Source organism: Sapajus apella, unplaced genomic scaffold, assembly GCF_009761245.1.
Source record: "Sapajus apella isolate SASKATOON/1434 unplaced genomic scaffold, GSC_monkey_1.0 scaffold15, whole genome shotgun sequence".
NCBI lineage: Eukaryota > Metazoa > Chordata > Mammalia > Primates > Cebidae > Sapajus > Sapajus apella.
This window is the reverse complement of record NW_022436955.1, coordinates 5,555,395-5,567,884: the sequence shown is the minus strand read 5'-3', so window position 1 is coordinate 5,567,884 and position 12,490 is coordinate 5,555,395. Positions and strand designations below refer to the sequence as shown.

General features: G+C 33.6%; 1 protein-coding gene across 4 annotated transcripts in view; it reads left to right on the top strand.

The window, feature by feature from the left end:
* The window catches only part of CDH8 (cadherin 8), a 385,302-nt gene that overhangs the window by 318,209 nt on the left and 54,603 nt on the right, over positions 1-12,490 (top strand). For all 4 annotated transcript variants that reach the window (XM_032284101.1, XM_032284100.1, XM_032284098.1 and 1 more), the window contains exon 10: positions 3,572-3,689. In XM_032284101.1, coding sequence (XP_032139992.1) covers positions 3,572-3,689 — 118 coding nt within the window. The remainder of the gene's footprint in view (positions 1-3,571; positions 3,690-12,490) is intronic.

Sequence of the window (12,490 nt, the reverse complement as noted above, 5' to 3'; positions counted from 1 at the left end):
CCTGATACTATAAAATATTTTTGAGTTAATGTAAAATAGTCTAACACAAAATTTGATATACTCCATTAAAAACAGTCTAATTTAGATTTAAAATTTTTGACAAACAATGAAAAGGTGTTTTAACGGTCAGAATTACACTACAGAACAAAATTATTTTTCAGTTTCATGTCTTAGAAAGCTTATTTAACTTCAAATCTGTAGTCTCAAGAAATAGAACAGTCTGCTCCCATCAAAATCCAAGCATCGTTCTGGAATTCATTTCCTTATCCCTACATCACAGATATGCTTTGTTTGTAGCTTTTGCTTGTAGCTTTCCCAAAATTGAAAATATTTCAACAACAAATTATGAAACATTGTATTTTTCAGTTGTATATTAACTTTGTTGGTAGAAGGGACAATTTTTAAGCTTAACTTTAGATGCATATTTCTAAAAAATTATGACGGCTCCAGAAATTTTTATATTATTCCCATGAAATGATTGCTTAATTATTTGAAAAATCAACTGCGGTCACGGCAGCTTACAGTGGACGCTAGGTGGTCTCCAGTCGCCACCTACTCAGTATGTCAATACAGTCTGCCTCTGTGGAGGTGCGCTTCTTTGAGAAAATCTGCTCTTTTTCTTTTACTGTTTAAAGCTAAATGTATTCAGAAGTTATTTCATCGTTGAAAACTTTAGCCTCATTAGTATGGTATCTTAATGCATTTTAGTGTTTAAAGTCCTTCAAGTGACCTACTTGGCACCTACTTTTAGATTAAATGCCAAAGCAGGGGCTATCTGCATTAAAATAAAGTGTCAAATGTGGTTTTTAACCAAAAATCTTAATCAAGGCCAGTTTATGGAATATTTAGAAGAAAATGTAATAATTTGCCATTTCAGCCACCTCCTCCCCAACATATAATGCACTGAACTTGACAATATAAACTCTCTCAATTAATGATGAGGAGAAAACTGTGAATATGATTCTTTTCCATGGCTCAAAAAAGTGGTTCTCAGACTTGGGTGTACACCAGAATCACCCTGAATGATATTCGAAATACAGATTGCTGAGTTCTAATCTGGAATTTTTTCAGTCAGTAGTTCTAGAGTGTGGCTCAATAAATTGCTTATCTAATGAGTTCTGGGCTAAAATAAATGGTGGAAAAATATATTAATTTCTGGTGTGATGTTTAAACCAAACTCCTGAAATGTTATATGGCAGGTAGTTATGCTTCTTTGCTACAGGTAAGCTATATTATTACATCTTTTGTTCTGGTCATGGTGGCTTAGCTAATCAAATGACTCTCCTGTAGATGCAACAGCAGGTATGAGCCATTTTTGCATAGATTACTTGGAAATAGTATGAATGGTATCAATTATGGGAGCTTTATCCGCAAAGTGTACTGTAGGAATGCATTTAACTATGACTGATCTCTGCTCGAGAAAACCAAGACATCTTCTCTTCATTTGCCCTTATTCTTCACATGCACTCACACGCTTCAGGAGTTACATCTTCATGGCTACACCTGGGGTTAGAAGTCCTATAGAGACAAGACTGAGTACACAGAGAAGAAGCTGCTACATTTGCTCACAAGCAATGTTTCTCCCTTTCTTCTTTATAATTGCCTGAAAGAAGGCTCCATCAAAGATAGTCATTCCCTTGACTTTTTAATATGAAAATCCAGCACAGCTGTTCTGAGATGAAGTGGTCAACTCATACTTTTCTGTTAAATATTTTTACATGCAGGAAGTCCAAAGGAGTTATTCATGTTTCAAACCTAGTACCCTTGTACTTCATGTTGATTTTTATGAAACTAGTACCCTAGGGCCTCTCTCTACACTTAAATGTCAAGACAAATGTGCTATGTGTTTAGGTATAGTAAATGTAATTGCATTCTCCTTTAATCTGATCATGTTGGGTCATTAAGTGACAGTTGTTACAAGTATATACGTATTTATCCAAGTGCCATGTCATCAATAAATAGCAATGACCCTAGTAAATACAGTAATAATAATGATGATGACTAACATTTTATTGAAAATTTACTAGATATCAGATACTGTCAAAAGATTTATATGAATTTAAATCCATAATCAAAACAAACCTATGAAAAAAATATTCTTTGCATTTGTATTTCTGGCATACAAGAAAATGAAGTTTCGGAGACTAAAGGAAACCCTTCAGTGTCACACAATGAGTCACAAATAGAGCTGTGACTTTCATCTTGTCTGACAAGCTTAACTCCAGAGTCCTTTTCCTTGATGACTATCACACTGTCTTAACCATGAGTTACATTTTACACTATTTTATTGTTTTGTCACTCAAGCTAAGTTCAATGTTAACTAGTTAGAAGACGTTATAACTAGACAACAAAGTCCTTAATAAAAATCAAACACAAAGCAATGTTCCATTTTGAAAATGGATACCTAGAAACTGAAAAAAAATATTTTATTTTTGCCCCAAGCAAATTTAAGGAATTTCCCATCATATAACACGTGCTTGATATAAAGCAAAGACCCCTAGCTGCTGAAAGTTCTGAAACTGTGGTTTTTACACTTGAGTGGTAAGTTAGAAAGCAAAGATGATCCTTCTTAAAATGCAGTAACCGACTTATTTCTCTTTAATAAAATTTCAAAGTTCAATGGGACATAATTGTTCAAACAGAAACAATATTTTGGCATCATTATTATACCCTCAAAATATCATAAACCTGAAGGCATTTCATTGTTAACTACTTTTCATGGTAAATCTATTATCACAATAGGATTGGACATTCAAATTTTTACTATATTAGGTCTTGTCCAACTTGTCATGTTGAAGTAGCAATATCACAGAATCATATATATAAATTATTAAGAAAATTATCTGACATCCCAATAAATAACTTTTGCATTAAGTTAGTGTAGCTTTGCAAATGAAACAAACACCTTCAGTAGGCACCAATTCCAAGTACCTCTAACTATCCAAACAGTTCTCTGCACTGTGGTAATTCTAATTCCTATAATTTATTTATCTCAGGATACACTCCAAAGCATTGTTTGCATGTGTTATTCACTAGCTTTTAAAAACAGTATTCATTATCGGGAGGGAACAGAAGCAACTCATCAGAAAGATTTGTTGCAGTGATGTTTGTGCTGAGGAACATTATTTGGCAAACATTTATAGCCTGATGTGTAAGAGTTGTGAGGATTCAAGATTTAAGTCATTTACTTCAAAGATCCTCCCAAGAGCCACACTGCAATCACTGTAACAATTCCAAATTTCATTCTAGATGCCCGTAAATACTCAAATTGGAAAGAAACCTGTAATTGCCCAGTGGATATTTCAAATACACTTAACTTTGCTATTTCAAGCCACAGACACCAAATGGACACAAAGGTAATGCTCTTAATTTTCATCAACTTATCAAAGCTGAGGTTTTAAAGTGATGAATCTCCTTGTTCTTGGCACAAACCATCCCTGACAATTTAGAGAGCTGAAAAAGAGTCTTTGAGCCAAAGTATCAGACCACAAAAAGAATGTCACTAAGCTCTTACCAATTGTAGGAGCCTCTGAAATTATCAGAAATGCTGATGTCAAGTTTTATGTTTCAGGTCATTCAAACAGTTAGCGCCATGGACAAAGATGATCCCAAAAATGGACATTATTTCTTATACAGTCTCCTTCCAGAAATGGTCAACAATCCGAATTTCACCATCAGGAAAAATGAAGGTAAATATATTAGCTTTGTGAAACAGAGTACAATATAAATTGGAAAACAGGTTGCAATTTCATAACATAACTGAAAATATCATTATAATAATTTTTGTTTACCCAGGAGCACTTGAAATTCAGCTTATCAGTGTAATGGCATGATGATTACCTTACTCCCTATTTTCAGTATTTAAATAATAGATAAGAAAACTGTTAATATAAAAAGTTAATTTTATTCCAGGAAATACCTCAATCACCTTACTTTAAAAAATGAAAAGTAAAATGTAACCCCTTGAAAGCATCCAGGTATTTTGAGATACTGAGATACCCTGAGAGAAAAAAATTGGCTTACACTTTGCAATTGTTAAGTTTTAATTGAATGTTTACCAAGTCTTCAGGGAAAGGTTTTCTAATTTTGCCTAGTTGGTGGGTACACATTAAAGGTATTTGTTTTAAGCCTGTACCAACTTCAACAACAACAATTAGATCAGAAAATCCTTTTTGAAGGACATTTCTTATCAGTATTATTTTGGAGCTAATATAAACTGATTCATTAAGTTTTTCACTCACTGAGAATGTTCAATCCATTTCATTAGATTTTCTGAGGACCAACCTTGGATTGCTGTTTTCTTTAACTATATTGTTTATTACATATGAAAGCCATAGATCTTTGTTTAAAGTCTATCTCATTTGAACATTTTTGTTTCCTAAACTGCTGTATATTTTAAAATATTTTTTAACTTGATTTTTTTGTTTAAATATATTTAAGTCTTAGTTGCAGCTGTTTTAAGATGATTAGCAAAATATAAGTAGTATCTCGGGCTTTTTTCTGGCTTTTACTGCAGGTATCTGTTTGGGTCTTTCAATAGTTTGCATATGCACTATACTCAGAAGAATAAAATTTGATTCATGATATCTGTTTGTATTATATGTGATAATCTGTTTAAAAGAAGTAGTGAATATTGACAAAATTTCTTTTATGAAATAAAATAACAGTTTTATGGCTCATGCTAAATATATTACGGTCTTGCCTTTTAATAAAATGTTATATATTCTTTGGGGATGCTTTGATAAATGTGGATGAATCACTAAAAGGAGATGACAGTCATTATACGGATATTACCTATTCAGCTGACTTCCACTATTATAAACACTAAGGAGACAAAACCTTTTCTTTCTCCTCAATAATGGGCTATTCATTTTTTAGCCATCCTGATTAGAAACTGTCATCAAGTACATTGTCTTTGTTTTCCTTATTAACACCATCAATATTTTTTAATGGATATCATGTGAATATTTCTAACACAAAGCCTCTTTCGAAACCCCAAACTGAACTGGAAGTCTGTGCATAAGTGTGGTCTATGTTTATTCTGAGTATAAAGTAGTAAGTAGCAGTCATTATTTTTGCATATAAAATGCCCTGCTATTAAAATTCTCCATGAAGAGGTTATTTCCTATTCCAAATATTCAGAGATCCTTAGTGCTTCCTGTAGATTTTGTAATTTCAACATACGCTTGTTGTAAGTGTGACCCTGGAAGGCATCACATAATGTATTGGGTGAATGGGAAGATACTACCGGGTATCAGGGAAAATCTAGTTTTGACCCATATTTATTATGCCCTAATATTTTTAAAGACGAGATTTATTTCTACAATGAATGTATTTTATGTGTTTTCTCAAATTTTTTGAAATTAGTAGAAAGTGAAAGTTTAAATACTTAGAATACTTTATTCTGCTTCATTCCACATTTTATAATAAAACCTGTAACAGAATATTTAATGTCATGTTAATTACCTGTTTCATCTAGAAACAGGAAAATAGAAGTTAAAATTATGATCTATCTTACAGGTTTTTCATATTATTTTGTTTTGCATTTTTTTTAAAAGATGTCAGTTACTATTGAAAAATGACTTGAAACAGAAAGAGCACTCCATACATCATGATTATTTATTTTAGATTGTGTTTATATATTATACAAAGAGTGACCATGTAATTTATTGTCTCTACTGAGACATGTTTTAAAGTGAGAGGGGTCGTTACTTATATTTATGTCTGAAAAACACCATAAACCAGGACTGTCTTATGGAAAGCAGGACTTATGTTCACTATGATTTTGGATTTAGAATTCAAATATTCAACATTCCTTTCACAAAATAAATCATGAAACCACAGGTTTGAAATAGATATATAAAGTTCATATTCTTATGTTCCTCTTCCTAGATCAGAAATTCATGAGTTTTGCTTCATAGTCCACTACTTATTTGGCATCCAAATACATACAGTAAAAACAGAAAAAAAATGATCTTGTCTTAATATGTGTATATATATATATATATATATATATATATTTGTAGATAGATACATAATAAATAGATATCTTGTGTGCCTATTGAGAATTCATTGTCAATAATGACAGAACACAAAAACTACCATAAAAATCAAATTACTAAATATGATTTACTTTAAAACTATGGCATATTGTATGTTGGAAACACGGAGAGATAGAATCAAATGGTATAGCCATATTTACAGTTTTTATTTTCCTCCTTAAGGCGAATTTCAAAATGGCCAGTGTCTGATGCTTCCTCACTGAGAGAAACATGAGTTACAAGTTCTAGCCTACCAGAAATATGTGAAAATGCTGAGAGAGATAATATAATCAAACCTACAGTTGATGAACAAGTTTGCCTCCTATTTCATTTGATCCTTAAGGGAGATGATTTTGTTATTTGGCATTTTCTAAGGAACTTGCCACCATATATTTCATTTCCAAATTATTTTTATTTTTCTCCTCTCATATAGATTGGTCACAATGCAATTTCTATCAATTTATTCACAATAAAAGACAAAATGAGATAGAAATTACCTCTCTCTTGTTTCCTACACAGTTGAAGTATTTCACAAATTATTCTCCTAAATATATGAGAATCATATTTCTGCCAGAATAGGAAAGCAAACCTCAATATAAATAGAGGTAGAGAAGTAAAGGTCAAAAATACAGCAAACCATTTATACCATAGGTACCTACCAAAAAATCAAAGATCCTTGAATATGATCCAGATAATGGTTTCTTCATCTTCCAGTTGGCTGAATTTATAAGCAGAGAGTTTTGTTGACGACATTTCAATATTGGCTTCCATTTCAACCATGGAAATGGAAAACAGCTAACAATTACATATCACAAGGCAGAGAAGAAAAAAAGGGACCTTTTAGAGATACTGAAATATCTTGTTTGCAGGAAATTTGAGGTCTGCAGAAAACTACCCTTCTTCAGCCTGAATACTGCAGGTAAAAATGTGATACAAATTGCCAGAGCACCATCTGGCGAAATGGGAGCTTTCATGGTTTATACTGAAATGCTTAAATCATGTGTGTAGAGAAATGAGAGAAAACGTAAATCTCTGCTCTCTAAGGAGAGCCTATGGTAAGAAGAAAAATAGACAGTGGGCTTGGACTTAGTTGTAGCTTGGTTATGTTTAAAATTCCAGCAGGAGAACCATAGTACCTGATGATAAGAATTTGTTTTTCCTTCTTAACATCCCTCATTGACTGAAATAGTATTAATAAGAACCTTACTTTAAACACATACTTTTGATAATTAATTTGAATCATGTAGATGCTAACCATTGCTTTGGAATAAACATGACTTGTGTTAGCTCATTGTTAACTATGTTGTATAACATAGTTACCTGTGTAAAAAAATATTTATGCATTACCTGACGGATTTCTGTCTCAATCGATTGGCCTACTACAAATGGTATACAATTTATTTGTGTTTGTATCCTGGAAGTATCCCTTGCAAGAATACTCTTACTTTAAGGAAACTGTTTTAAGCCTCGGTTTTCTCATCTGGAACACCAGGATAAAATACCTGCCTCATATTTGTGCTGTGATGGATATGTATGAGCTACGACTTAGACAGCAATTGGCACAATGCCTGGCACATAGGAAAACACTCAACAATAAGTGGGATGAGGTCCCTTTATATGAATTCCTTAATTCTTTCTCATACTATGTTATATCTCCTCTGGCTTATCATGCTCAGCCAGGTCTCTTTGAAGCTTTAAATCTTCAGAATTATAAACCTTGTGCAGTAATTTGAACGTGGCTTCATCAGTAGTTGGGAAAGCACTGATCCTTACTAGAATGCATTGCAAAAATTTTGCTTATGCAGTAACTGCAATGCATTGCATTCTAAAGGGTATTAAAATAGAAAGACAAATAAAAAAGAGGAAGAGGAGGAGGAATAACTGAAAGTATTTATCTACCGCAGAAATAGTTTCAGGATTCCTGGATCTGGTTTTGAATATGATGACTTTTTTTTTTTTCTTTTTTTAACCTTTCTCTATCTCCATTGCCAAAATGAAACTCAGGTTTCTCCACACAATGGTAGCTTCCAATTGTTGAGATCACTTTCAATTCCAGCATACAAAATTGTTCTAAATTGCCTCCAAACTTCCATCCCTCCCTGCAAATACACATACTCTGTGGAAACCATTTACATAGCTGGAAAATTACAGACAGGCTTCCTTTGCATTTTTGACTACCATCAGCCTATCTCAAACTTCCCTTGTCACAAAACCAAAATTTGCTGCCTGAAAGTGGAAGTGGATTTTCCTGATTCCGATGCCAGCCAGAGCTGATGCTCTGTCCTCCCTCTTCTCTCTAGCTGAATTTTCAGGAATACTTTTTCTGTATGTAGGATGTAGGTTTCAAGGCAGACAGTCATTCTGTCCTCTGCCTAAGCCAGGCATACCTATACAGGCTGGATTGTAATTGAAGGAACTACCTGCTGATGTATACAGCAAGGAGGGCCAGCTGGCTGAGCCAATTGCCCTTTTTCTGGCCACCTGAGTTTTCCCTAAGTTCTGCTATTACAACAGGCTGCTTGGAGCTGACAGAAGGATTTCCTCAAAGAAATATGTCTGTCCTTAAGCCGTCGTTATAAAAACATCCATACCCTCTCTACAGCAGACCCATTATTATTGGGTTTTCCAGGCAAGCCTTCCCAAGCAACAAGCAAAAGCTGTGTACTTGCATAAGTATGATAGTGAATATCTTAATGTGTTTTCAGTATGATGATACCGTCTGTCCTGGTGACATAGCAACACATAGCACCAAACATTGACTTGAATTGTTTTCCATACCGTTATGTATATGAAGCATGGGACTTGTCTTCAATGTTGAATTATAAAAGGTGGTGCTCAATTTGCATGAAACAGGAGGTGCGACAGATCGTAGATACGAAACACAGCACTATGTATATATGATCCAAAAAGGCTTCTGATTCAGTAATTCATGATTTATTGTTTATGCTTCCATCAATGTGTTGTTGATAAAAAAGGCATTTATGTCTTATTTTGTCGCCTAAGCTGTACTTAAGGGCGATGTGATGTGGGAGCTAAGAAGACTTGATAACAGATCTGTACTTCCAGTTTCTAAGTTGCATATGACTGTACAGTTAGTGTCAGAAGACAAGGAGATTTTCTGTGCTTGAGTTGTTTTTGTAAAAGTCTTGTTATTTTGTAGTTTTCATTTTCTTTTTAAAATAGTAATACAAGAGTACCTACAGAAGTGAACAATTTCCTTTATGCATGTTGAAAATCCTAAAATTATTACTCTCGTCAGACATAGCACTGCTGCAGGCATCTATTTTTCAGCGTATGTTACGGGAGACAATCTAGTTCTGAGATTACTGACCACTAAGATATAATTCAGATACATAACACAGATTTCATAGATTTATAGGTGTGGTTGTCACAATGCTATTCAACATTGTGAATTGCATCAGACCTTTTCTGTCACTCTGCTAGCAAACATTTCCAGTCTTTACAGAACTTTCTAATTCTGAAGAAAATTAATTGGTACTTGCTTAGTTATCTTAGTTATCTTAAAGATGCCTTCATGCATAGAATCTTTCCTTTGAGTACTTTGCTTTCTGAGACCTTTGCCCCAAATCCTTATATAAAACAATAAATGAAGATTATAAAGAATTACATAGAAAAATGTTTTTCTATTTAGACAGTCTTGGCCATACAACTTTGTTGTTTGTTTCATTAAATAATAATGTTATTCATTGTTTTATCTTCTACTTACAAGCATACAAATAGGTCTTGGGATTTTGTGGATATTAAACAAACATAACTGTCCTTTGGAAAGCACAACCAAATATTAAAACTGAATGTGGAAACAAAATGATCTGTCAGTCTATGCAAATTATTTTTTTTTGAAAAAAAGATATTAAATGTAGCTGACAATTATTTCACCTCATTACAGCACAGAAGTTTGCATTTTGCATTAATTTCAGCACTTGATAGATGCAACATTGGGCATAGGGGACATTCCATCTGCTGATGTGACTTAAATAACTCCTACCAAGTGCTTCAGATCCCTTAGTTTATTAAAGAAGTAGATAGAGACGGCAGAAAAATAATTTTGTAACAATAAATTAGGCACTTTGCATATATAAACATGAAAATAATTTTCTTAGGATAAACTAGAGTGAAACTATGGAAACTAAAGGAGAGACACTGTGGAATATATAACAGCACAAGCTTCATAGTTAAGAATATTTAGGCTTAGCTCTTCTGATTATGATCTATGAGAACCTGCAAGGTAACTGAATAAACTTGAACTTTTGTCTGTATAATAATATTTATCCAATGTTGTTTTGAATAATAAAATATTAAGTAAAAAATTAAATGGTATCATACAAAATTCATTGACAAATCAGTGATAATAAATATTAGTTTCCTTTTCCTCTTCCTCTCTATTACAATATTATGAGCCTCTTGAATCTCATTTGTTCACTCAGGTCAACAAATAAAAATATTAATAAGGAACCTAAATAAGTTATTTGGGAGATGATTAATGATATGCTCTTCCATTACCCCTTACTTCATGGGCCAATAATTGAACATGTCTGCAGACATTGTCTGTGAATAAAGCACAAGAAAAGGAGGAATGAGAAAGAGAAGTATTTGGTTAACTTAAGTAGTTCTTTGAACATAATCATCATTGCAGTAACCTAATCAAAGAATAAAAACAGAGAATACATCTAAAAATTGTTCTTTTAATTTTGGCTCCAGAGAGCACACAGTTCTTTACATAGTGACAAATGGAATATTTGAGAGTGACAGAATGACAAAAATTTTAAGCCAGGACGGTCTTATTAAATACATACCTTGTGAAAGTCTTGTATGTTAAATATAGCACTTCCAATGTGCTTAAAAAGAAAAACAAACAAACAACAACAACAACAACAACAACAAAAACCCACCAGGCAATGAGATTGAATGCCTGTCTTCCTAAGTTTATTTTCCATTATTCTCTTCCATCTTCTCTGCCCCTTGTACATGCTTTGGCTTGAACATGCCAAGCCAGTTGCGCTTTTAAAATTCCCTCTCCTTTCCCCTTGTCTGAAATTCGCATCCTCTGTTTTCTCCCTCTTCTATCTAGCCCATTTTCAATCATTCATAATAACTCAGATAATGGTTCCCCTTATCTATGAACAGAGCAAGTGAGTGGTTAACAGTTGCTATAAAGTCTTTCCTCTTTGCTTTTCTCTGTAGGAAAGTGTGGTAACAGCTAAGGCAGACACATGAATCAAGGAATGTTTTCCCTGCTGTCTTCTGAGGTTATTAATAATGGATAGTATCATTTTTTCCTCATTCATTTATTCAATACATATTTACTTAGTGTCTATCGTGTGCCAGGCACACCCTTAAGAATTAGAATTGGAAATAAAGTAGTGAATTAAATAAACACAGGTTTTTTTCCCTTCTCTATAGCATATTTTTGTTTTTTCAGGACTCAGTCTGATAATAATTTGAAATCTTAGAGAGGAAACTATAATTTACAATGAAGTGTTGTTATAGAGTGGGAAAATTCACAGGCTAGTCTGAACAATACTATGATTTTGTGGGGATGATCACATATTCTAACTTCTATACTTTCATAAACAAAGTTTCCTCTTTAACCCAATTTTGTGAGCCTGGCCCTTCATAAAGAAGAATAAGACCTTCATGGATTCCATCATTCCCATTCCATCTTTAGGAAGCATTTGGCTAGTCCGAATGGTGATGTACATCTTTAATCATGGACAGCTAATTCTCCCTTTGAGTTTCATATTGGTGTCCTCATTATGCCTGAGCTCAGATGAGGTATGTTGAACTATACTATTCAATGTGTTTATACTAGCAGGGTCAAAGAATGTCATTGAGCCCTTTTCAAATGCACAGTGATCCATGGACATCACTGTAATTTGTGATAAAGTACTGCCAGTGGACTGGGGCTGATGATTCCATTTTGCAGGCTTATTAGAAACCATTATAGTCATCATACAAGTTGAATTACATGTAGTTCAAGCCTTCACCAGTTCCTATGCATGGTTGTTTCAGATACCTGTCATTTGATAGAGTTTTGAGCTCACTTTCAGTGTGCAGAGTTTACTGAGGTCTACTGGAAACTAGAGAATGGTATTATTCTGATTTCTGGCCATGACATTGCGTTCATTTTCCATTATGTTGCCTATTCTATCTGTTCACTAATGTACCACCAAAATAAATGTGCTGATGCACTTTGTTGAGGATGACAGTAACTGCTGTGCTTGGATCTTTTTGGGTTACTCATTGTTTTTGCTTTCATTCTAGCAGATTGCCTACCAGAATTTCCTTCCTCTATTTCTCAAGTATATTATTCTCTGCCTTTTGAGGTTCTTTATCTTAGGGTGGTCTGAAAACAAGGTGATGCTGTACTGGTATGCTGAGCACAATTATCCTTCTCTGAATTTGATTCTTTTGCTTGGCCAGACAGTCAT